We start from the raw sequence: 26,607 nt of genomic DNA on the forward strand, positions 1-26,607 counted from the left end.
CACAGTGCCCCATCACAGACTATTAATATAGGTTAGAGGACGCAAAGTATATTTTGAGATATGTGAGTGGTTCGAAGATGACTTAAGTAATAGAACCCTGCATCTTGTGGTTGATGGAGATTGTTCATCAGAGAGAATGGTATGGCCAGGTGTGCCCCAAAGCAGTGGGATAGGACTGCTCTTGTTCTCTGCATACAATCATCTGATGTATAGGATCAACAGCAATGTGTTACTGCTGAAGATGCTACTATGTATGGGAAAGTATCTTTGTTGAGTGATCATAAAAGCATACTGGATGACTTGGACAAAATTTCTATTTCAAGTGATGAATGACGGCTTGCTCAAAATGTAAAATAAAATAAGTTAACATGGATGAGTAAGAATAGCAATCCTGTAATGTTTGCATACAGTGTGCACTGATCAGCTAGAACATTATGACCACTTAGCTAATAGGTGATATGAGATAACAGTGGTGATGCATTGTGTCATGCAAACAGTGAGGCCTTGGTAGGTTGCTGGAGGGAGTTGGTACCACATCTGCACACACACGTCGCCTAATTCCCATAAATTCTGGAGGGGGGGGATGAGCTCTGATGCCATGTTCATCCGCATCCCAGATGTGTTCCATTGGGTTCAGTTTTGGCAAATTGGTGGGGAGGGGTTAGCACATCAACCGGCCACTGTGTTCTTCGAACCACTCTATCACACTTCTGGCCTTGTGACATGGCACATTTTCTTGTTGAGAAATGCCAGTGCCACATGGAATGTAATTTTTGACAGTCTTTTTGTTAATTTTTGACAGTCTTTTTGTTGTGCCTGTCTGTGACTCAGCATCTCCACTATATGATGTGTAGCACCTTTCCTTTGCATGATACTGTTACATTCCATCCTCAATTTTCCATGGTTTGTAGACTGGATAAGAAAAATTAGAGCTCATACAGAGGTGTACAGAAAGTCATTTTCACTTGCTCGATTAGCGAGTGGCATAGGAAAGGAAATGACTGGTAGCAGAACGAGGTACCGTCCGCCATTAACCGTACGGTGGCTTGCAGAATGTGTGTGTAGATGTAGAGTGCCCTTATTTCATCCTTCGTGTCCTTGTACAGTGTGAAGGGTGGAAGCAGTAGAATTGTTCTGTGGTCTGTTGCAAATGCTAGTAGTCTAAAATTCCCCAGTAGCATATTGCGAAGTGGCCTGTCTTTTTCCCTCCACTGATTCTCATCCTAGGTCGCAAAGCTGTACTCTGTAGTACTCTTGTCCGCAGCTCGTGGTCGCGCGTAGCGTTCTCGCTTCCCACACCCGGGTTCGATTCCCGGCGGGGTCAGGGATTTTCTCTGCCTCGTGATGACTGGGTGTTGTGTGATGTCCTTAGGTTAAGCTAGGTTTAAGTAGTTGTAAGTTCTAGGGGACTGATGACCATAGATGTTATGTCCCATAGTGATCAGAGCCATTTGAACCATTTTTTTGTAGTACTCTTACTGATCAAACTGACAAGTGGTCCTTTCGAACTACTTCAGCATCTTTATTTAATCTGACTGTGGGGATCCCAAGCACTGACGCAGTACTCAAAAATGGGTTACATCAGCTTTCTGTGCACATTTTCCATTGTAGACATGCTGCAAATTCATAGAAGTCTCTCAGTAAACGATAGTTGCCCACTCACTTTCCGTACAGCTGACCTTGTGTGCCCATTGCAGTTTGTGTCGTTTCTCAGTTTTACACCTAGATATTTTATCAACATGACAAAACACGAGAAAATACCAGTAAGAGTGTATTTCGACATTACAGGAATGTGTCTCTTACCTTACGGATTAATTTGAATATGTCCAGATTTAAAGCAAGCTGCCATTAATTGCACAAAATAGAAATCCTTCCAAGTCATCCCAAATCTCCCGACACTCGCCTAACAATAACACATTCCCGTACACAAAAGAATCAGTGACAGATTGCTGCCCTCCCTGACAGACATGCCGCTAACGTAATCTGTGTTTTGAATGTGATTTTACATTTTACCCACATGTTGTCTAGTATCAAAAATCCGGTATCAAAAATGGAAGAAGAAAATGGTTTTAAAATGCAGGGTTATTCAGAAAGATTCATCAAGTTTAACTGATTTGTATTTCATGCAATAGAAGTTGGATTTGAATAAACTATGTACATGTGGAAACAGAAAATTTTAAAGTTTAAAGATACTTCTTGTAACTGTTCTGCTGCCACATGGTGAATACATACGTGGTTGCTAAATTTGTCTCATATGCAAAGATTTGTCTCTCATGCTGTAGAGTGTCCTGCAGCTGCGATTCAGTTCTGCAGCTCAGCTATAGCTGTTGGTAGAGCCATGAGGTAAACTGCTTCATTTGCTTGTTTGGCCCCCACCCTCCCCTCAGAGCCCCACGAGTAAAAGCCATGAGGCATGATGCAAGGAGATAACAGTGTTTAGGACACAAGACCCAGACCTTCTTCTCCCATGCAACTTATCCACTGTTGCGGAAGAGATCATTTTGAAAATCCTCAGATGTTGAAATGGCAATGAGGATGGCAAAAAACACATTTAGCTTCGAGGAGTCTCTCGTGTTGTAGTGATTCTTGCGGATTTAGCAGACCCTACATGTGTGAACAGTGTGTGTATTCAACTTCCCACTAAGATTAAAAATTGATGTAACTTTTCATCCGCCATCTTTCTTACAGCATTGCCACAAAATTCAGTATCTTTTTCATTTAAAGCAAGCCCCTGCACAAGTTGGAAACAGTAGTGCACGTTCGGCAAATGGCACCTTAAAACTGCACCTTAAGTGACAACTGATGCAAATTTGTCGTCCGTTGGCACAAAAGCATCCGTCGGCAGTAGTAATTGAAACAGTAGATATTTCTCTTTCTGACAGTGTGTTGGTTGCCCAATCAGTTTGTATTTAATGAAATAAAAATTGTCCCTCAAGCAGGAGTGCTGTATTTCATTACACGAGGGGACCCACAGTATACTTCGGATAGCTGTCTTTATGTTACCAAGATGTATGAACAAAATCATAGTTTAATCTGAACTAAACTTACATTATATACACTAAATCGGTGTTTAATTAAACAACAAAGAAATAAACTTCCATTGTATCACTCTGTTGCTATGTAAAGGTGTCACCCCACAGTAACAATCCACTTGAAACATTAAACAGTGCAGTTGAATCAGATCCCAGCCAACCACTTGTTCAGTTACTAATTATCTGATAGATAACTACCTAACTGTGAGATTTGAGATTGTGCTGCTAGCTTGGAATCTGTATCATTTTATCGCACGGGTAGGATATTCCCCCCCCCCTCCCCCCCCCCCCCATTTAACTCGCTGTTCATTACATATTTCTACTTGCTCTCTTGACATATGACAACACAAATTATCATTAGGTTAGCTGAAGCAACAAGGAAGGAATAGGTATGGGCTCACAGCTATAAAACAACAATTCAATGATACAAGACTATGTTATTTGCGGTCGATGCACTCTGTACCTAGGCACGCCCCTAGGTGCTTAATTAAAATGACGTTCCTCGAGTAATCTTATATTGTGCTGGCAAGTGATGTGGAAACTTTCGCTCGCAGGTTCACCTGAGCTTTTCTCTGAGTGGAGGCGACTCGGGCTCGAACCAGCCGACACAGACGCCGCTGTTCCTGAACGTGCTGCTGCAGAGCTTGGGGGTGACGGTGACAGACATGCAGGACGTCGTCTTCAAGTGAGTACCCCATTGTAATGTGCCGGGCTGTATCCTTGTATTAGTGCCTCTTAAAGTTCATGTCGCAACCGGATGTACCGGTATTGAAACATTTCCTCACCCAGTACATAGTATACAGTGTTCCCGACCGACCTTGCTTTGCTTATTCAATATTGTCTTCCCGGTAGCTGAGTCTGTTTCACCTAAATCACACTGAAATTAAGAAGCCAGGATCCTAGATTAAGTTTTCCAAAATCAGAAGTCAAGACCGTATTCATTGTTGTACATTTATGTCAGCCACAGTGCGATTTATTTGTTATCACTCACACACACACAATATTCGTGTGACCAGGCCTCTTACACTTAATTGTCACATTAGGTAGGTCAAAAACTTCCAGTCTTTAACAATGTTCACAATTACACTTTTTTGGTACTGACCGAGAACTAATTGAGAACTGCACCAGCTCAGACCTTATATGGACGAGTGCTTGAATATTTGACTATTTCTGTTAATATATTATAGTTTATAATTTCCCAGGGTTAAAATGATCCTTTCTAATTGGTTTTGAAGTTAACTACTGGGTTTTATTATTTAAATAACATGAGTGAGCTGTATCAATTTAAATATGCGGAACTAACTTATGCATCTGCAGTGGGAATTCGTGACTTATAACCATGGCAGCCCTCTTGAACAATAATTTTACATATTCAAATGTACTTAATTCTTAATTAATGCACTTACAAAGTTGAGACTGGAGTCATTTTACGTAGAAAAATAAAGGTAGCAAAAGTATCGAAACAGATCTCGGAATTATTTAGTAGTTTGGTCACAATTGGCACTGAAAGTCATACAGGCTACAGATTTCAAGTGTTAATATCTAGTTAACTAATAGACTTTAGGTTAATTTAAACACTTTGCTGGAATCAGTAAAATTTAGGCTTTCTTTTGGATGCAGTCTTATAGCTGAATTCGATATATTAGCTCACTCGAATTTTACTTAATATGTATTGCACAATATACGTCATTGTTCATAACTTTTAATAGGATGCATTTACAATAAAACTAATTAGCTCATTACTTTCAGAATAGACATTAGAATGTACTGAAATAATAAATTTTACTAGGGGAATTTTATTTAAACTATTTCTACATTTTGTACTATGAGGCTGAAGGCCACAGAATCTGTAGTCGGAATGTGAGTAGGGAAAATGAAAAAAAAAAAAAAAAAAAAGAAAGAAAGAAAAAAAAAATGTCATTGCTTAACTAAGTTACTGAAGGAGTCTAAAACCAAAACAGGATAGCAGTGGGCAACCCTGCTTCGTTACACCGTCTCGCCCAGATCTTCCTGGTGAATGCGACGGTTCATAAAATTTTAACAAGGAAGGCCAGTAGCTAATGTGCAAAAAGAAAAGAACATGGGAGAAATTTGTTTTCTTAGTGTAAATGGGTGATCTTTCCTCCCCTCCCTCTCTTGACTGTGGCACCCAGTGGAAAACAAATTAAAACAGTTGTCTCTGTCAGTCACTTCTCTTCTGCAACTCATTCTGTGGACTTACACCTTCATCTTCAGGTGGATCAGCAGAGGTTACACATATGGTTCTCTTTGGTGGATTTGGTGAACTCTCCACCTTCTGCTAGATTTCATTACAGTTCGGTTATTATGTATAAGTGATGTTATCTTAATGTGGACTGCAGTCTTACATTGTAAATAGTAACAAAGTTGCTAACTAGATATTACTGCAAAAAGACAACACCTTTTTGCAAAAATTTACATTGTCTCTCTTGCAAGAAATCTGCAATCAGTGGCTGTATGACAGATTTTATTGTCCATCCAGTTTGCTTATATCTCTTATGTAACAGTCAGTTTACATTCCCTCTTCAGATCCTTACAGTTAACAAAAATATGAAGGGCAGTCAAATAAAGACGAAAAGCTCCCCATAATATGAGTACGTAGTCTGCCTGACAGCTGGCCCCACTATTGTTACATTTCAGTAGTCACCAATGTTGTAGGGGAGTGGCCAAGTGCCATATATCAGTAATGCATGCAGTCGTTGGGTTTTGACCTCGGTTGTTGGCGGACTGCTCTGGTGTGTTCATCCAGCTATTGACACGGAGGAAAGCAGAGAGAACACGGTTTGTTTTCAGGCGACTGAGGGTGCCAAAGTACGTGGAATTCGTCATCGCACTTCCACCGTATGCAGTAAATACTGCACGTCTCCGATGCATGTTCGTGAGTGGCAGAGGAAATTCTGGGAATGGCACTCGTCACTGCGAGACAATCCGTGTTCGTGACGGACCTGTCGAGGCATTACTCCCGATGTAAGGAGGCAGATTGGTGGCCTTATTCGGGCAAACAGTCGAACGCAGAGGATGAAATTCATGTTCAGAACGGTATTACCTGTGGCTCCGTGCGTGCTGTCCGCAGCTCGTGGCCTCGTGGTCGCATTCTCACTTCTCGAGCACGGGGTCCCGGTTTCGATTCCCGGCAGGGTCAGGGATTTTCACCTGCCTCAAAAGGACTGAGTGTTTGTCTCGTCCTCATCATTTCATTGTCATTCGTGAAAGTGGTGAGATTGGACTGAGCGAAGGTTGGGAATTCGTACAGGCGCTGATAACCGTCAAGTTGAGTGCCCCACAAACCGAACAACATCGTTGTCATCTGTGTGTGCTATTGTCAAAGACCGTGTGCCTTACTGCAGAATTTGTGCACAGTGGGTGCCACATCACATGACAGAGGGATAAGAAATGGACAGAATGGCATCGAGTCCGAGTCATCTGCTGCAGTATCGTGAAGAAGGGCTTGAATTTCTGTCCCATAATATATATATATAAATAAAAAAACAAAGATGAGGTGACTTACCGAACAAAAGCGCTGGCAGGTCGATAGACACACAAACATACACACAAAATTCAAGCTTTCGCAACAGACTGTTGCCTCATCAGGAAAGAGGGAAGGAGAGGGGAAGACGAAAGGAAGTGGGTTTTAAAGGAGAGGGTAAGGAGTCATTCCAATCCCGGGAGCGGAAAGACTTACCTTAGGGGGAAAAAAGGACAGGTATACACTCGCACACACGCACATATCCATCCACACACACACACACACACACACACACACACACACACACACACACACACAAAGATGAGGTGACTTACCGAACAAAAGCGCTGGCAGGTCGATAGATTCCCACGTTGAATGTTTCCTTCCATATATATATATATATATATATATATATATATATATATATATATATATATATATATATATATATATATAAAGATGATGTGACATACCAAATGAAAGTGCTGGCAGGTCGACAGACACACAAACATACACACAAAATTCAAGCTTTCGCAACAAACTGTTGCCTCATCAGGAAAGAGGGAAGGAGAGGGGAAGACGAAAGGAAGTGGGTTTTAAAGGAGAGGGTAAGGAGTCATTCCAATCCCGGGAGCGGAAAGACTTACCTTAGGGGGAAAAAAGGACAGGTAAGTCTTTCCGCTCCCGGGATTGGAATGACTCCTTACCCTCTCCTTTAAAACCCACTTCCTTTCGTCTTCCCCTCTCCTTCCCTCTTTCCTGATGAGGCAACAGTTTGTTGCGAAAGCTTGAATTTTGTGTGTATGTTTGTGTTTGTTTGTGTGTCTGTCGACCTGCCAGCACTTTCATTTGGTAAGTCACATCATCTTTGTTTTTAGATATATATTTCCTACGTGGAATGTTTCCCTCTATATATATATATATATATATATATATATATATATATATATATATATATATAATTTTTTTTTAATGGAACTATTCTGATGTCTCATTGTGGTGGGTGTTCAATAACTAAGCATCAAATAACCTGATGCACAAAACTCCTGCCAGGTATGTTTTAAATGTGGTGCTGTAACAATGTTGTGTGCCTTAGGATTGTATGACAGTCAGTTATTTTATTTTTCATATCCCCGTGGGTCTGAAGACAGTACGATGAAAGTGAAATTGGTCATAATATTAGAAAAAAAGCACTCGGCAACTCATTATTTCTATTACCAAGTGATGACCCCAGGACCCAATACCACTTGCATATTGTGTACCTGTTAACTTCCAGAGACAAAAAAGTTTGAATTTCTGTATTTCATGTAATTATTGACTGAATTTAAAAAATTGAAAAAACTGTCATAATATATTCATTAAGAGGTATAATCCTATGTTAGAAGATTATCACAATAAGACAAGTATTGCACTCAGAAAGTGTTTGTATTGAGGCAGAAAACTGACACACTAAATACCCTGAGTTTATTCATGCAGGATTTGAGCATGAGAGCACTTAGTGACTTCCAATTGACTTTAAATATAACATCAAACTTTTTCAAAACTTTTTTATCACCGACAGCCCCTACCAAATGATGAAAAGAAAAAGGTTTATCGTTCACTGCATATTGATGGCTTGTGCAGTAAAATTGTATAATCAGGCATGATGTACTTTGTACTTCTTTACCAGTAACTCTGTTTGCAACGCAGTTTGCAAGCAGTATCCACGTATACTACTGAATGTACTACAATAGTAAATTATATGGCTCATACTTCAGGAGTTACAAAGTCATAAACATTGAGGTACATCAAAATCTACTTAAAATGCAGCGCTTTGTTCCACACTATTCATGCAGTGTTTTATAATGTAAGCACTTACCAACTTCTAACAAACTTAAAGCATAATTTCAAACCTTTCGTAATTTTTTCTCAGTTACATGCTTAAAGTGACATATTCTGGGTGTTACAAAAAGGTACGGCCAAACTTTCAGGAAACATTCCTCACACACAAATAAAGAAAAGATGTTATGTGCACATGTGTCTGGAAACGCTTAATTTCCATGTTAGAGCTCATTTTAGTTTCGTCAGTATGTACTGTACTTCCTCAATTCACCGCCAGTTGGCCCAATTGAAGGAAGGTAATGTTGACTTCGGTGCTTGTGTTGACATGCGACTCATAGCTCTACAGTACTAGCATCAAGCACATCAGTATGTAGCATCAACAGGTTAGTGCTCATCAGGAACGTGGTTTTGCAGTCAGTGCAAGGTTTACACATGCGGAGTTGGCAGATGCCCATTTGATGTATGGATTAGCACGGGGCAATAGCCGTGGCGCGGTACGTTTATATCGAGACAGATTTCCAGAATGAAGGTGTCCCGATAGGAAGACATTCGAAGCAATTGATTGGCGTCTTAAGGAGCATGGAACATTCCAGCCAATGACTCGCGACTGGCAAAGACCTAGAACGACGAGGACACCTGCAATGGATGAGGCAATTCTTTGTGCAGTTGACGATAACCCTAATGTCAGTGTCAGAGAAGTTGCTGCTGTACAAGGTAACGTTGACCACGTCACTGTATGGAGAGTGTTACGGGACAACCAGTTGTTTCCGTACCATGTACAGCGTGTGCAGGTACTATCAGCAGCTGATTGGACTCCATGGGTACACTTCTGCCAATGGTTCATACAACAATGTGTCAATCCTCATTTCAGTGCAAATGTTCTCTTTACGGATGAGACTTCATTCCAACGTGATCAAATTGTAAATTTTCACAATCAACATGTGTGGGCTGACGAGAATCCACATGCAATTGTGCAATCACGTCATCAACACAGATTTTCTGTGAACATTTGGGCAGGCGGTGATATCTTGATTGGGCTCCTTGTTCTTCCACCTACGCTCAATGGAGCACGTTATTATGATTTCATATGGGATACTCTACCTGTGCTGCTAGAACATGTGCCTTTACAAGTACGACTCAACATGTGGTTCATGCGCGATGGAGCTCCTGCACATTTCAGTCGAAGTGTTCGTATGCTTCTCAACAACAGATTCGGTGACCGATGGATTGGTAGAGGCAGACCAATTCCATGGCCTCCATGCTCTCCTGACCTCAACCCTCTTGACGTTCATTTATGGGGGCATTTGAAAGCTCTTGTCTACGCAACCCCGGTACCAAATGTAGACTGTTCGTGCTCGTATTGTGGATGGCTGTGATACAATAAGCCATTCTCCAGGCGTGCATCAACGCATCAGGGATTCCATGCGACGGAGGGTGGATGCATGTATCCTCACTAACGGAGGACATTTTGAACATTACCTGTAACAAAGTGTTTGAAGTCACGCTGGTACATTCTGTTGCTGTGTGTTTCCATTCCATGATTAATATGATTTGAAGAGAAGTAATAAAATGGAGAGTAAGCGTTTCCAGACACATGTCCACATCACATATTTTCTTTCTTTGTGTGTGAGGAATATTTTCTGAAAGTTTGGCCGTACCTTTTTGTAATACCCTGTTTAACACATTAACTCATGTGTGAAGTAATCAGACTCTTGAAGTTGTGTTATACATTTGCGTTTAAGTCTATAAATAAGGTTTACTCATGGAAAGTATTCCTGTAGTAGTTGATGTTAGAGCTGCACCTTTTTTTAGATTGAAGTCTGCTGACAGGTATACAGAATTAAAGGAAGTCCCTCTAACTAAGGACTCACCTTCAGAGGAGGTCGGGTATCCAAGTAGAGAAGGAATTAGCATATTTCATCAAAATTTAAGAGGTGTTAGGGATGAAGTTAGTGAACTGTTTATAGATGTTGACTCTGACATTATTGGTATATCGAAGCACCAGTAATTTGACAATTCAGAGTCCTCCTTTACCAGGATGTAGATTAGTTGGCTGTTTTTCAAGGAGTTCCTCATGGAGTGGGGGAGTGGCCATGTATGTAAAAAAAAAAAAAAAAAAAAAAAAAAAAGACAGTATTCCGTTTGAGCTCATAGATGTGTCATGGCACTGAACTGAACATATATTTGAATGTTGTGCATTGGCAGTTGAATTTAATGAAATTAAACTTCTAATTGCTGTTGTTTATAGCTCCCCTAACTCTGATTTTAGATCATTTCTTGGTTCACTTTATAGGAAATACCAAAAATTAGTTATATGTGGTGAGTTCAGAATTAAATTTGCACATGATTGTGCAAGAAAAAGAATGTATGTAGATCTCCTAAACTAATATGATCTGATGCAGACTGTGTTTTTTCCAACTAGGGTGCAGGGGAACAGTAGCACAGTCACAGACAATATTTTTATTCATTCTCTATTATTAGATGGGCATTCTGTTAGTTAAAGGGTCAATGGCTTTTCAGACCATGATGCACAAATTTTAACAGTAAAAGGCTTTTGTACTCAAACAAATGTCACATATAATTACAAACTATGTAGGGAAGCCAAGGCAATGGAAATAGAGGGCTTTTTAAACCTCATTAAGGAACAAGAATGGCAGGATATTTATAGTGCCGATAACATAGATGAAAAATATAATGCTTTCCTTAACGAATTTCTCATGCTCTTTGAGAGTTGCTTTCCATTAGAACATTGTGAATGCGGTAGTAGCAGCAAAAGGCAGCCTGGGGGGCTGACTAGTGGGATAAAGTTACCATATATAACAAAGCTGGAATTATATCAAAATGTTAGAAGTAGTCACAATCGAGCTACAGTAGCCCATTACAAACAGTATAGTAAGGTGCTGAAGAATGTTATTAGCAAGGCAAAGAGTATGTGGTATGCAAATAGAATAGGTAAATCGCAGGACAAAATTAAAACCATATAGTCAGCAGCACAAGATCGGCAATATAAAGTCATTTTGTAGTAAAAATATTTCTGTTACTGATAAGTCAGATATATGTACAGTATTTAACAGTCACTTTCTGAGCATTGTTGGTGAATTAAATAATAACTTGGTTTCTATAGAGAATCGTGTAACTCTCTCGTAAAATGCATTTCTGAGATTGATGTCTGAAATACTCCTCTTTGATACTGTCAAGGGGGAGATTGAGCCAATAATGAAATCACTGAAGACTAAGGACATTCATGGATATGGAGTGTTTCCTCATCACTAAACACTAAGTGTGGAGATAACTGTCACCCTCCATGTTTCAAGAATGAAATTACAGAACTGCACACGTTGTTGCTTATCACCTTCACTAAGAGCTTGCAGTAGTTGAATTTTGTACGGTTTCACGTGTAGACATTGACGCAACACATGCCAGACGGACATCAGGGGCATGTCGAGCTGCACGGCGATCAGGTTTCTGTCGACTCTTTGTGAAACTATCGCGGATGCATTCGACATCTGTGTCAGATACTCGGGGATGGCCCAGCGATTTGCTTCACACAAACAACCTGTTTCTCAGAACTGTACGTGCCACTGTCTAATGCTTCGTGCCGTATGAGGATCCACACCGTACCTAGTATGAAAGTCACTCTGAACAGTTATTACTGACCTGCACTGTGTAAAACATAGAACACGAAACACTTTCTGTTGTCCCGAAATCATTTTTATTAGAACTGACGTGGACGCACACTGCTGCTACCTAGCGGGAACCGTGAGAAACATCAGAGTTGTTCACACACATACCTCAAATGACATAATAGTTACGATATTTTTAAATCGAATGATTCTTTTTGATATACCCTCTATAAGTGGATATTGGTATTTAATTGAAAATTACAAAACAATGAAAGATGTCGTATCACATGACTTGTAAATATGCTCAGAATTATACAAAATGCAAGTCAGAGGAAAGTTCGTGTCAAAACGAATCCAAAAAGTCCACTGATAAGCAAATGTGAGAACTACAGCAGTGTTGAAATTGAAATGGAAATTGAAATGTAGGTGACCCAGGGACCACCTATATTCGTAGCATGTACGGGTCGTGTACAGATGCTGTTGGAAGGCAATACAGGAAACAGTGATAATATAGACATAGGTGACAACACAACTTTGGCAGACAAGTATGTATCACAACCACCAATTATCACTAGGCTGCCAGCCAATACTATGTGCAACAAACTTGTGATTTATCTATTCTCTAAGTGTCAGGGTGTTAAACATATTGATAATTAAATTACATTTTAATACAAAACTCTCGTTACGATTTTATCCCGGCATTTTCACAAAAATCCACGGCACGTATGCAAAATGTGCTCACAGAACTGTTTTGGACAGGTCACTGTGGCTCAGCTAAACCCGTGACCAACCATTTGTGCTGCTCTTCTTTGCATATATTCAGTATCTTGTTGGTGGTATTTGATTATGGGTCCCACACACTCAAATAAACTGAAATCTGCCACCTGCACATAGGCCCGATTTTTATGTTCATTTCTATAAAAGCTCAGGCTTTCAGTTTTGGACTCTCGAAATTTTATCCCATATTTGACTAGCGGTACTTCAGTCTCAGGGAAGCTGGGTTGACTGCGAAGCCCTCTGAGGTCGTGTCGGCACGAAAAGAGATTTCTTCGTGGGGCACGTCGTGTCTGCCAAAGGGCTGAAGGTCAACCGAGCTAGAACACGGGCAGTTTACAAGTTCCGAATACCGTGGAAGAAAAAAAGACATAACTCGTGTTATTGGAATGGTAATTTTTCTAGGAAATTCCTACCAAACTTTGCACAAACTGCTGCTCTCCTGAACTGACTTCATTGTGAGCAGTGTTCCAAGCATTTAGATGTGCCTCTAGTAATGCCCTTGTTGGGTATTTCTAATTCCAACTTCCTGGCAGATTAAAACTGTGTGCCCGACCGAGACTCGAACTCGGGACCTTTGCCTTTCGCGGGCAAGTGCTCTACCATCTGAGCTACCGAAGCACGACTCACGCCCGGTACTCACAGCTTTACTTCTGCCAGTATCTCGTCTCCTACCTTCCAAACTTTACAGAAGCTCTCCTGTGAACCTTGCAGAACTAGCACTCCTGAAAGAAAGGATATTGCGGCAACATGGCTTAGCCACAGCCAGGGGGGTTGTTTCTACGCAGTGTACTGTTGCGATTGCAAAATGCGAATTTAAGCTTAAAATTAGAAAAATGTTCTTTTGCTCAATCACAAGTGCAGTATTTAGGTCATGTCATAAGTTCCAGCGGAGTCAAGCCAGATCCACGATTAACTGTAGCAGTAGACACTTTTCCTATTCCAACAAATTTAAAGGAATTACAATCCTTTCTTAGTCTTGCAAATTATTACCGCTGTTTTCTTAAAGATTATGCTACTATTACCAAACCTCTTACTAGAGTGTTGAAAAAGGATACTCCTTGTGTGGACTGCCTTTCAAACAGTGAAAACTATTTTAACTAGTTCACCTCTAGTTGTTTACCCAGACTTCGCTGAACCTTTTATCTTGTGACGCATGTGGTTTTGCTGTAGGATGTGTCCTAAGGCAAGTGCAAGATGGTGAGAAAAAAACCCGTTGGCTATGCCTCTCATGAACTGAACAAAGCAGAAACTTATTACAGTACTACAGAAAAGGAATTGCTTGCCCTTCTTTTTGGAATTAATTATTTTAGATGTTACCTTTATGGTCGCAAGTTTACAGTTCTTATCGATCACCCTGTTCCGCAGTGGTTATTGAATCTTAAGGACCCTAGCAGCAAACTTATGCGCTGGGCGATGAAATTGTCAGAATATGATTTTGAAGTTCGGCACAAGACTGGTTGGTTGCTTCAAAATGTTGATGCGTTAATTAGAAATGTGCGTGTCATTCAATCAGATGAGGTATCAATTGAAGAGTTAAAAGAAGCACAGCAGGTGGACGTTCAATGTCAAAGATACGCCACCTTGCCAGAATTTGAAGTAATAGACGACCTTTTGTATCGAAAAAGTCCCCATGGAAATCATTTGGTAATACCGGAATGCTGAGTGTGCGCTGACATGAAACTTCTCGGCAGATTCGCAGAAGAGCTTCTGTGAAGTTTGGAAGGTAGGAGACTAGGTACTGGCAGAATTAAAAGCTATGACGGCAGGTCCTGAATTGTGCTTGGTAGCTCAGATGGTAGAGCACTTGGCCGCGAAAGGCAAAGGTCGCCGAGTTCGAGTCTCGGTCCGGCGCACAGTTTTAATCTGCCAGGAAGTTTCATATCAGCGCACACTCCGCTGCAGAGTGAAAATCTCATTCTGGAAACATCCTCCAGGCTGTGGCCAGGAAGTTTCATATCAGCCCACACTCCGCTGCAGAGTGAAAATCTCATTCTGGATTTCTAATTCCAGTTTGCCATTTTTCATGCAAACTGAAGCATCCGGTTCCGGTGTCACGGCAGTTCTCCTGCGAGAACGAGGGGGAGAATGTAGGCCTGTAGCTTATGCCTCGAGGGCATTATCAGGACCTGTGACTCATTACTCTGTGAATGAGCCTGAAGCGTTGGTGGTTTTGTACATGTTAGAAAAGTTTAGGTTTTAGCCTGAACATAGAAAATTCCATCAGAAGTTAATAATTCTTAAAATCATTATTGAAAAAAGTATGATATGATTAGATAATTTGAAATAGTGACGTCTCAAGTTAAGAATTGCGTGCTGGTGGTAAGCAGTTTTGATCATATCTGGACTATTATCAAACCACATCTGTGGATCACAAAGAATGGCATCCTTCTCCCATTACATCTCTGGCACGCCACATTCCTCACCACCGACTTGACTCATCTCCGTGGCAATGGCTGTCATCTCTGTGCTTATCTTTGCTTCCACAACACAGTCTGAACTTTCACATAATGCCCGTAGGTGATAGTTTAGTGTCCTTACAACTAATTCTGTTCTGTTTTTGTGCACATTTGTAATTACCTTTTGCAAATGTAAATTAATTACTACAAGACCCAGTTTACATTTATGTAAACCTTTATATCATATTTTATTTGTATCTATATAATAGAGGTAAACATTCCACATGGGAAAAATATATCTAAAAACAAAGGTGATGTGACTTACCAAACGAAAGCGCTGGCACGTCGATACACACAAACATACACACAAAATTCTAGCTTTCGCAACCAACGGTTGCTTCGTCAGGAAAGAGGGAAAGACGAAAGGATGTGGGTTTTAAGGGAGTAAGGGAGAGGGTAAGGAGTCATTCCAATCCCGGGAGCGGAAAGACTTACCTTAGGGGGAAAAAAGGACGGGTATACACTTTGAATATGTCTGCTTGTGTGTGTGTGTGTGTGTGTGTGTGTGTGTGTGTGTGTGTGCGCATGCGCAAGTGTATACCCGTCCTTTTTCCCCCTAAGGTAAGTCTTTCTGCTCCCGGGATTGGAATGACTCCCTTAAAACCCACATCCTTTCGTCTTTCCCTCTCCTTCCCTCTTTCCTGACGAAGCAACTGTTGGTTGTGAAAGCTAGAATTTTGTGTGTATGTTTGTGTTTGTTTGCGTGTCTATCGACGTGCCAGCGCTTTTATTTGTATCTAGATTGATATTTTAAGTTCTCACATACGTTACCATTGTATGTTATGCCGTGTCGGCTCTCAGTGCAGTGATGCAGCAGGTGAGGGGTTGGAGCTTCTCCTTTGTAACGCATAGCTTTTTCACGCTCTTTATGAGTTACCGTAGGTGTCTTCAGACACTTCTCAGTGCTCGACTCATTGTCTCTGCGTATCACCTAATGGTATACAAACCTTTTTGTTTTATTATTATTGTGTATCCGTATTTTATCATGTAGGTAAATTGTATAATACTGGTACCTGTTCCTCTGTAAAGGTTATTATTTGTTGCATTCGTGAGACACGGTCTGGTGATCTATATACAGGGTGTTACAAAAAGGTATGGCCAAACTTTCAGGAAACATTCCTCACACACAAAGAAAGAAAATATGTTTGTGGACATGTGTCTGGAAACGCTTACTTTCCATGTTAGAGCTCATTTTATTACTTCTCTTCAAATCACATTAATCATGGAATGGAAACACACAGCAACAGAACGTACCAGCGTGACTTCAAACACTTTGTTACAGGAAATGTTCAAAATGTCCTCCGTTAGCGAGGATACATGCATCCACCCTCAGTCGCATGGAATCCCTGATGCAGCCCTGGAGAATGGCGTATTGTATCACAACCGTCCACAATACGAGCACGAAGAGTCTCTACCCGGGGTTGCTTAGACAAGAGCTTTCAAATGCCCCCATAAACGAAAGTCAAGAGGGTTGAGGTCAGGAGAGCATGGAGGCCACGGAATTGGTCCGCCTCTACCAATCCATCGGTCACCGAATCTGTTGTTGAGAAGCGTACGAACACTTCGACTGAAATGTGCAGGAGCTCCATCGTGCATGAACCACATGTTGTGTCGTACTTGTAAAGGCACATGTTCTAGCAGCACAGGTAGAGTATCCCGTATGAAATCATGATAATGTGCTCCATTGAGCATAGGTGGAAGAACATGGGGCCCAATCAAGATATCACCAACAATGCCCAAACGTTGTTGATGACGTGATTGCACAATTGCGTGCGGATTCTCGTCAGCCCACACATGTCGATTGTGAAAATTTACAATTTGATCATCAGAATTGAGGAAGTACATTACATACTGATGAAACTAAAATGTGCTCTAGCATGGAAATTAAGCGTTTCCGGACGCATGTCCCCATAACATCTTTTCATTATTTGTGTGTGAGGAATGTTTCCTGACAGTTTGGCAGTACCTTTTTGTAACACCCTGTACAATCGAGACCCGTTACTGTTGACACAAAAAAAAAAAAAAAAAAATTGTTATCAAGACCGATTACTACTCCAAATTCGTGAGAAGTGTCAGTGAGTCTTCCAGTTACCCATCAACCTCTGTGCCTCCGGTTCGCAGGCTGGCCTACTTCGAGCGGCAGTACACATTCCTGACGCAGCGGCAACTGGTGTCGGAGGCGATGTCGCACTACGTGGGGCAGACATTGAAACAGATATACGTGCTGGTGCTAGGGCTGGACGTGCTGGGAAACCCGTACGGCCTCGTCGTGGGGCTCACGCAGGGTGTCGAGGACCTCTTCTACGAGCCCTTCCAGGTCAGCACCGGCCTCTGTACTGTACAAAACTTTAGCTTAGCCAGTATTGTAGCATATCTGTGATCGAGCCAGCTTTGGGACTTTCCAGCAGATAGACCTCGACAAGCTATTATTGGTGAAATCTGTACGTGTGAAGCTAGTTTTTGGTGTATTCCAAAGGAGTGTTATACAGCCATTACTGTTTGATATATACACTGACAGAAAAAAAATCAGAACACCAAAATATAATTAATCTAGAGTAATGAACTTTTGGGAATACATTTGTCTAGGTAACATTGTGAGATTTGTTTGTAAGTGCAAGATAAGTTGTTGCAGATGTGAAGTGCTGCTTCATTAGGAAGCAGTGTAACCACCAAATTGTTGAATGCAAGTACACAGATGTGTATGCATTGTGTTATGCAGATGCTGGATGTCGTTTGTGGTATGGAGTTTGGTGCCTGTCGGACTCGGTCACTCAATACAGGGGTGGCTAATGCCAATTGTGGACAGTGCCGGAGTTGTCATCCGACGGTGTCCCGTATTTGCTCGATCGGAGACAGATCTCGTGATTGAGCAGTCCGAGGCAATGTGTCGATGTGCTGTAGAATGTGTCGGGTTACACCGGCAGTATATGGGTGAGTGTTATGATGTTGGAAAACACACCCTGGAATGCTGTTCGTGAAAGGCAGGACAGCAGGTCAAATCACTAGATTGATGTACAAATTTCCAGTTGGGGTGCACGGGATAATAACAAGAGTGCTGTTGCTGTCGTACGAAATTGCACACTTGACTGTAACTCCACGTGTAGGTCCAGTGTGTCTAACACACCTACAATTTGGTTGCAGGCCCTCGACTGGCCGCCTCCTAACCGACATGTGGCCTCACTGGCATCGAGGCAGAAGCAGCTTTCATCAAAAACACAACAGACCTCCATCCTGTCCTGCAATGGGCTCTCATGTGACATCAGTGAAGTCGCAAATGGTGGTCGGTGGTGGCGATTCGAATGCACACTACAGTACATCTGGTACAGAGAGCTATCCTCGAAGTAACCAGTTTGTAACAATTTGATGTGTCACTGTGGTGCCAACTGCTGCTCAAATTGCTGCTGCAGATGCAGTACAATGCGCAAAAGCTGTACGCCGAACACTTCTTGCGACCGTACATTCTTGCGGCCGACACTGCCAGCAATCATTTACAGTGGCTGTATTTCTGCCAAGTCTTTTTGCAGTATTACAGAAGGGACATCCAGCTTCTCATAGCCCTGTTACACGACGTGTTCCAACTCGGTGAGGTGTTGATAATGACATCGTTGTCGCTTGAAGGTATTCTTGACTAACACGACTCACCGTGTCCAGTCTCAAAGGTAACTAATGCTCACAACCGTTACATTGTGTACAAAGGATGTTCAAAAAGTTTTGCACAGTCATCTCTATTTTTTTTATTTTTTGCAGGAGGAGAATGAAATTTTTTGTGAACATACTTGGAACATTTAGCTATACATCGAGCCTACTCGTGTTGCCTCCATCAGCTGTGACGCATCTGGCCCAACGTTCTTTTCGTGATGGAAATGCCCTCTGGTAAAATTCTGGGGATTGACTTTTACACCATAGCTCAACACAGGAAATAAGGTCTTCCTCACTATCAAATGTTTTATTGCACAGGTGGGCCTTCAGACGACCAAAGAGGTAAAAATCAGACGGAGCCGAATCTGGACAGTAGGAAGATGGGGGAACAATTTTCCAAGCCATTTTCTTGATATTTCTCATGTGTCTAAGGGCTGTATGGGCTTTTGCATTGTCGTGGTGTAGTCTGATGAGACTCTGAAGCTGTGGTTGTGGGTCTCGATGGCACGTCGCAACTTGTCCAATGACAAACAGTAACGGTCCTGGTTAATTGTGGAGCTAGGTTCCAAATAGTCAATGAAAATGACACCACACTGACCTCAGAAGAAGGAGGCCATCACCTTTTGGCCTGCTGTTTGTGAAAGTCTGGGTTTCTTCTTCCAAGGGGAACCTGCATGACGCCACTCCACAGATTGGGTTTGCTCTCAGGTTCGGACAAAACAACCGTGTTTCATCCTGGGTAATGACACCGTTTCCACTCTTCAGTTAAGGTCTTCACAAGACCCTCACACACATTCTTCCTCATTGTTTTCATTTCTCTTGTCAATAATCTAGGCATCCAACGTGCACTGATTTTTCTGTACCCTATTGACTGTACCAGTGATACCACATTACCCAATGACAAACGAGTCATTTCAGCAAGCTCTCGTGTAGTCACACATCTGTCATTTTGGATGATTTGATCAATGGTCTCCTTATTCACATCACTCACTGCCGTCGATGGTCTACCGCATCGTGGATTGTCCAGTAGAGAGAAATCGCCTTCTTTAAACCTCTGCAACCATCACTTGATACTGCTGTGATCCACTGTGTCCTCCCTGTAAACAGGGAGCAGCTTCCTGTGAATCGATGGGGCAGAGTCGTCGCCGGTCTCGAAGAGGAACTCCATCACCGACCGTTGTTGCAACCTGACAACTATTTCACGGTCCATTATGGCTCACCTGTGAACAAAAGAAAATACTTTTATATACCAACTTATAGCTAAATGTTCCAAGTATGAAATTTTTTGTGAACATTCTCCTCCTGCAAAAAATAAAAAAATTAGAGATGACTGTGCAAAACTTTTTGAATGCCCTTTGTATTTGAGGTAAATCTGATTTGCATTCTCATAGTGCTGCTACAAGTGCCACTCTTACGTGGCTGGTCTGAAATCTGAATAGACATCATGTTTCATATGTAGAAAGTGTTTGTGTCACACAACTCCTTTTTGGTGATGCAATATTTTTTCTGTCAGTGTATAAGTAATCTAGTGGTTCACGTCAGAAACTCCTGGAGACTGTTTTTAAACAATGCTGTTTTCTGGACAACATTTTTCAAAACTTTGATGCTATCTTTGTGAGTATCTAACCATAAATTTTTCCAGAACTCAAACAGTATTTCTTCAATCTCATAGACTCAACACACTAACTTGTGTAGTCATTTGGTTGTCACTCCTCCCAATGATTTTAGAAATTTCGAGAGAGTATTATCGATCCCTTCCACCTCATTTCTTCACAGATCTTCCAAACCTTTGTCAAACTCTGACTTTAATACTGGATCCTCTATATCTTCCTTATCAACTTCAATTTCCTCATATATCATATCGCCTGACAGTTCTTCACTCCTAGTAGAAGCCTTCAGTGTACTCATTCCACCTATCTGCTCTCTTCTCTTTCTTCGACAGTGTTTTCCCTCTTGTACTCTCAACGTTGATATAATTTTCCTGCTGCCCATTTCATTTCCCTGCACTTTCTACTAATTTTGTTCCTTAGTGACTTGTCTTGCTATATTTATATTTTCTCCTGAAAATGAAACAAGGGAAAATCCAGTATAAAATAATGACAAAATTATGAAAAGAGGAGTTGCTACTCGGCATACAGCGGAAATGCTGATTCACAGATAGAAACAATGAAAAGACTGTCAAACAAGTATGCTTTCAGCCCAAAATGACCTTCATCGCAAATGCTACCCACGCGTGCATGACCACAGTCTCTTGCTGCCGAGGCCAGACTGTGTGTGTGTGTGTGTGTGTGTGTGTGTGTGTGTGTGTGTGTGTGCACTTATTTGACAGTCTTTTTGTTGTACCTATCTGCAACTCAGCATTTCCTCTTTATGGTCAGTAGCAACTGACCTTTTCATAGTATTAAACAATGGAAAATCCAGGATGGAATGTAACAATACGAGAAATGGAAAGTTGCTACTCACCATATCGTGGAGCTGCTGAGCTGCGATAGGCACAGTAAAAAGATTCACACAAACATAGCTTTCGGCCATTAAGGCCTTTTTCAGCAGTAGACACACACACACACACACACACACACACACACACACACACACACACAAGCACTTGAGAGAGAGAGAGAGAGAGAGAGAGAGAGAGTGTGTGTGTGTGTGTGTGTGTGTGTGTGTGTGTGTGTGGCAGCTCAGCATCTCTACTATATGGTGAGTAGCAACTCTCGTATTGTTACTTTTCATAGTATTGCTATTTCTCATGAAAATGTTAGTACTGCCGTCTTTTGTTGAAAAATTTAAGTATTTCTTCTGTTACATGAGGATCCTCCACAATTACCTTCCACATACCTACATTTGTCCCACTTCTTTCATCTCCCGTTTTAGGTATATCAATTCCTCTTCAACTGAACTGCTTGCTGTGCTATTCAATATAACGCTGCCTATAGCCTCAGAGAATTTCAAATGCACTTCACCATGCTCACTATTCAATATTCCACTGCTTTTGGACATTGATTCTTCCGTAATATTCTCTTTAACTTCAGCATTCTCTCCTTCATTACTAAATAATGATCTGAGTTTATATCTGCTTCTGATATACCTCGCAATCCATACCCGATTTCAGAATCTCTGTCTTGCCGTGCTTTAATTCAGTGTATATCTTTCTATGTCTCAAGGGAGTTTATCAGTTTTCCCATTTTATTAGCACAGAAAAAGAGAAATGCTACCCTCGCCCACTGTGTGCAAAGTATAAAGGACTACTTGTTCTTGCTTGATCTAATATACATCTTTTTCACATCTGAAATGCTTTTTCTACAGGGAGCCATCCAAGGTCCAGGGGAGTTTGCCGAGGGTCTGGTTTTGGGTGTGCGCAGCCTGTTCGGACACACGGTTGGCGGGGCTGCAGGTGCCGTCTCCCGTATCACTGGTGCCATGGGTAAGTGACACTCGAACAGACTATGTTACCTCAGTGGCCCATGATATGTGACACGAAGTTATCACTCTGTTATCTTGTGGACTAAAAATCTAAGTGCCTGTCCTTGAAAAAAAGATAAAAAAGGCTGTTGAATCTATACTTGATGCACAATAATGTGCTATGAGAAATATTTGGAGAAAAATAAAACACTGAAAACTGTTTTTGTGGACATCGAGAAATCCTTTGACTGTGTATCACTCGGCTAGATATGGGAACATTTGAAGTTCCTGATCACATAAGAAATAGTCATCTTAGTATGTGTAGAGAGAAAGAAATGGCTTTCCTCCCAGGGAAGATTAATATTACAAGGAAATAATATACATTTTTACAGTTGTCGTTAAAGTTGAATTTACCACTCCTTCCCATATTTTCACACACCACGTAGCCAAGATTATAAATGGTGTCCAATAAAGTTTTCATTTTCTTTGAAGGTGGCAGATTTTGCCATTCTTCTGACAGTGATTATATGCTGTGTACAATTCTAATGAGCTATATGACTCTTTTAGCTGTGCTTTCTTCTTTTCTGTCACTGATTAATATTTGCACACTGGTTTTTTTATGCCTCAAACAAACAGTATTTCAAACTTTCTCGAAACATTTTTCAATAAAATGCACAAATTTTCTTTCTATGAAAATATGTGTGTGTGTGTGTGTGTGTGTGTGTGTGTGTGTGTGTGATATACGGGGTGCGTCAGGAGAAAAGATACATGCTTTGATGGGTAATACTACTGGATGGGTGATACTACTGATAAATTAAGATACTGTTATGATATGGTTTGTTTAATTGTGTACGTTTCCTCACGGAAGGTGTTCAGACAGTCCACCGCCAACTTCAGTACGTGTTGCTGCTCTTGTAGACAGGTGTCGTGTCACCGATCAGAGCTCACTTTTGTATTCCTTTACCTGGGCACAATCGTGTAAAATATGAGCGAGAAGTTCCTCTCTCGCGTCCACTCTGTACGTGTAAACATCGCTCTTCCGCCACCCCCACAAACAGTAATCTGAGGGGGTAAGATCGGGTGACCTCTGTGGCCAAACAATGACCCCACGGTGACCGATCCCACGACCAGGATACGTTGTGTGGAGATACTGTGTCACTGCCTGTACAGCATGTGTAGGAACTCTGTCATGCTGAAAGTACAAACAAGCTCGTGTTGCCAAAGGGATGTCCATGTATTCTGGTAACACATTTTGAAGAAACTCGAGATACTATGTCCCAGTAAGATGGTTACCTAAAGCAACTGGACTGATGAGTTGGTCATCAATAATACCAAACCACTGAGAAACATCATCTAAAATTCATTTCCTCAGTAGTGTGCACATTTTAATTTGCCCACACACGAGAGATAAGCGCGTTGTCGATTCCATTGCGGGTAAATGTCGACTCGTCAGTGAACAAAATATGTGGACTTCATCGACCGTTGGCAATCGGCCACCGACAGAATTCGTGCCGGGCGGCAGCATCTACTTTGTGCAGATGTCGTACAGTCTGCCAATGAAAGGGATACAGACCGTGCTCGTGTACTGTGCATTTCACTCGTGTTTGTAGAATACCGAGCTGCACAACAATTCTTATAGAGCTAGTAGTAGGGTTGTGTTCCACTACTCGAAGAACATTTTCAACTTCATTAAGAGTTTGTCGTCTGGGACGTTCAGAGGCAACATTTAATGCCGAGAAGTGTACCACGCTCACGCAATTCGTGAAACACCCTGCGATCTGGCAATCTGGGATCCGGAAATCTATGTCGGTATTATCGCACAGCAGCTCCGGAATTCCCATCGGACAAACCGTAGACAAACACTGAGTCGGCATACTCTGCGTGTGTGAAGATCCGTGGCATTTTCACTACACAAAACTGTGTTCATCGTTCTCGTAATAACACTGTAGTACCGTGCACTACGTCAGGCACTGTCTGACTGAGACTCGAGGTAAACAACTGCACCGTGCACGAGTGAACTGTGTACTGACACGGTCAGTAAGGATGGTGCCACGTGTTTCACATTACTAGTTCTTTTCATCGGTTTACCCGGAAACAATAAGAAAAGGGCATAAGTTTATCAGGAGTTTTTTGTTCAGAATCACCACTCAAAGCATGTACCTTTCCTCCTGACTCACCCTGTATATGCATGTTCGAGATGGATGATAGACATTAGATATAGCTTTTCAAATAATGACTTGCGTGTTGTTTTTTTAGCTCCCACTAGGGCCCAGATGATTTTTTTTATTTTATTTATTTATTTATTTATTTATTTATTTATTTTTTCGACTAAACTCTTTGAATTGGTTAGTTTTCCCAAACCCCTCCCCCACCCCCCCCTCCTCCCCAAAAAAATTAATCTGTACTTAACTACTGAAACAATGTATGCATAATATACATTTTTTTTTTTTTTTTACAATTAAATCAGTGATGCTATATAAGACATTGCTGGGTAGTTTCCAGAGTGCAGACATGGATTAAAATTAGGAAAGTAAAAAAGATGTGCGTACTGGTAAGGTATTAATGAACAGAGAGTAAGGACGAAGCATAAGACAGTGTCCCATTTACAATTTTGACCTTGACAACATAAATGCATATAGACGCTGCTGTGATTATATTTCAGTGTGAACATTCAGAAATGTTACTCCGCAGGGAAAGGGATAGCAGCACTAACGTTTGACAAGGAGTACCAGCGTAAGAGGCGTGAGGCGTTGCAGCAGCGGGCACCCAACGTGCAGACGGGCCTGGCACAGAGCGGCAAGGGCCTGGTCATGGTACGTCTCCCTCTCTCTCTCTCTCTCTCTCTCTCTCTCTCTCTCTCTCTCTCACACACACACACACACACACACACACACACACACACACACACACACACACACACACACCTCAATAACAACTGAACTCTCAATAGTGACCCCCCACCTTGTTTCATGGTTCTATACGGCATGATCCACTCAAATGTTTAAGCAAAAATATCTCTGGAACAACAATAGATATTGAAAACAGACTTTCAGCGATGGAATATAAGATTGAGGCCCGTGAAAGTAAATACTATAAGGCATTCTAAAACATAAGCAAATATTAGTTTAAACACAAAATTGTTTTTTAAAATGGATACCATTAATTATTTCTTACGGCATCAATAACGTAAAGAATCACAAATAGAATGGTGTCGGTTTGCATCACAATATGTCACTTGCCATCCGAGAAATTCCAAAGTGAAGTTGAAACTTGAAATAAATGAGACTTGCCACTGTTGCACACCCTGAGATACAAGCACGAGTCCCAAGTTGCTTATAATTGCAATGTGATTGACATACTACAATGCAACAAAAGCTGTACTTATTCCTGTTTTCAATGTTATTCAGTGGACTGGAAACAAAACAGATATCCAGTCACACAACTACCCTTTACCCCACGAAATGTTTTTTACTCTCTCCCTTTGTGTTTGGAGCCGAGTCAGAAGACACTCATTTGATGTGTCGCTCGATGTATCGTGTTAATTTACCTTTATTGTGACTCGGTCGCTGTTAATGATCTTCTTTATGTGGTGGTCCTGCAAAGCAGATCTCTGTAGAACTGTGCTTAGCATGGAAAGACTTGAACTCTCTTCCTTTGCAGCTGTTATTGGTGGAAGGAAAAACAATCAATGACTTCATCATTTCATCATTGGCTGACTGGTATTTGTTCCAGTGGATATACAGATCACACTTTCTTTGTAACTTGGAGCAGATATAAATTAAATATAACATCCACCTCAAAAGCTCGTCAAGAAGTAAGTGACATTTCATTTTTGAGCTTCCTCTGTTTGTTGCTGTTTCCCTTCTTTGAGAGTCTGTCAGCTCCTCGACAGTCGAGACACCACCAGACTGCGATGTAAAAACATAAAAGGTTCACCCACAGCAGGTGAAGATGTCTACTCGCCATTGTGCTGTGCCAGTTACTCGAATTGCACACTTCTGCCTTGAAACACTGCAGAAATTTGAAACACAATGATTGCCCACAGTATGTTTTTTGTGACTTATTCCCTACCTAATACTACTTTACTGTTTTGTCACAATCATCTTTCCTTCTCACATATAGACTGTGGGAAATGTCGTTTGCCTAAGTGGCATGTAATGCTTAACCCTCTGTTCCCTGGCTGTTGATATTTGGTTTTTTGCTATCAATATGTCCATTATAGTATTGCAGTATATCAATAAAGCACAAACATGCAAACCCTTTCTTTATTTTTTATTGTGCGTGACTGGACATGTGTGTTGTTTCCAGTCCACTTAAATAGCAGTGTAAATAGCATTTGTTGCATCGTAGTATGTCAGTCACATTGTGATTAT

At 41.3% G+C, this 26,607-nt stretch overlaps 1 protein-coding gene across 1 annotated transcript in view; it reads left to right on the top strand.

Moving 5' to 3' along the window:
• LOC126428046 (intermembrane lipid transfer protein Vps13) overlaps positions 1–26,607 on the top strand; it is a 487,343-nt gene that overhangs the window by 426,902 nt on the left and 33,834 nt on the right. Inside the window, exons 54-57 of the mRNA XM_050089923.1 lie at positions 3,587–3,717; positions 17,315–17,510; positions 22,139–22,256; positions 24,926–25,047. Of these exons, the coding sequence (XP_049945880.1) occupies positions 3,587–3,717; positions 17,315–17,510; positions 22,139–22,256; positions 24,926–25,047 (567 nt within the window). The remainder of the gene's footprint in view (positions 1–3,586; positions 3,718–17,314; positions 17,511–22,138; positions 22,257–24,925; positions 25,048–26,607) is intronic.

The sequence above is a fragment of the Schistocerca serialis genome, chromosome 12 (assembly GCF_023864345.2).
Source record: "Schistocerca serialis cubense isolate TAMUIC-IGC-003099 chromosome 12, iqSchSeri2.2, whole genome shotgun sequence".
Classification (NCBI taxonomy): Eukaryota; Metazoa; Arthropoda; class Insecta; order Orthoptera; family Acrididae; genus Schistocerca; species Schistocerca serialis.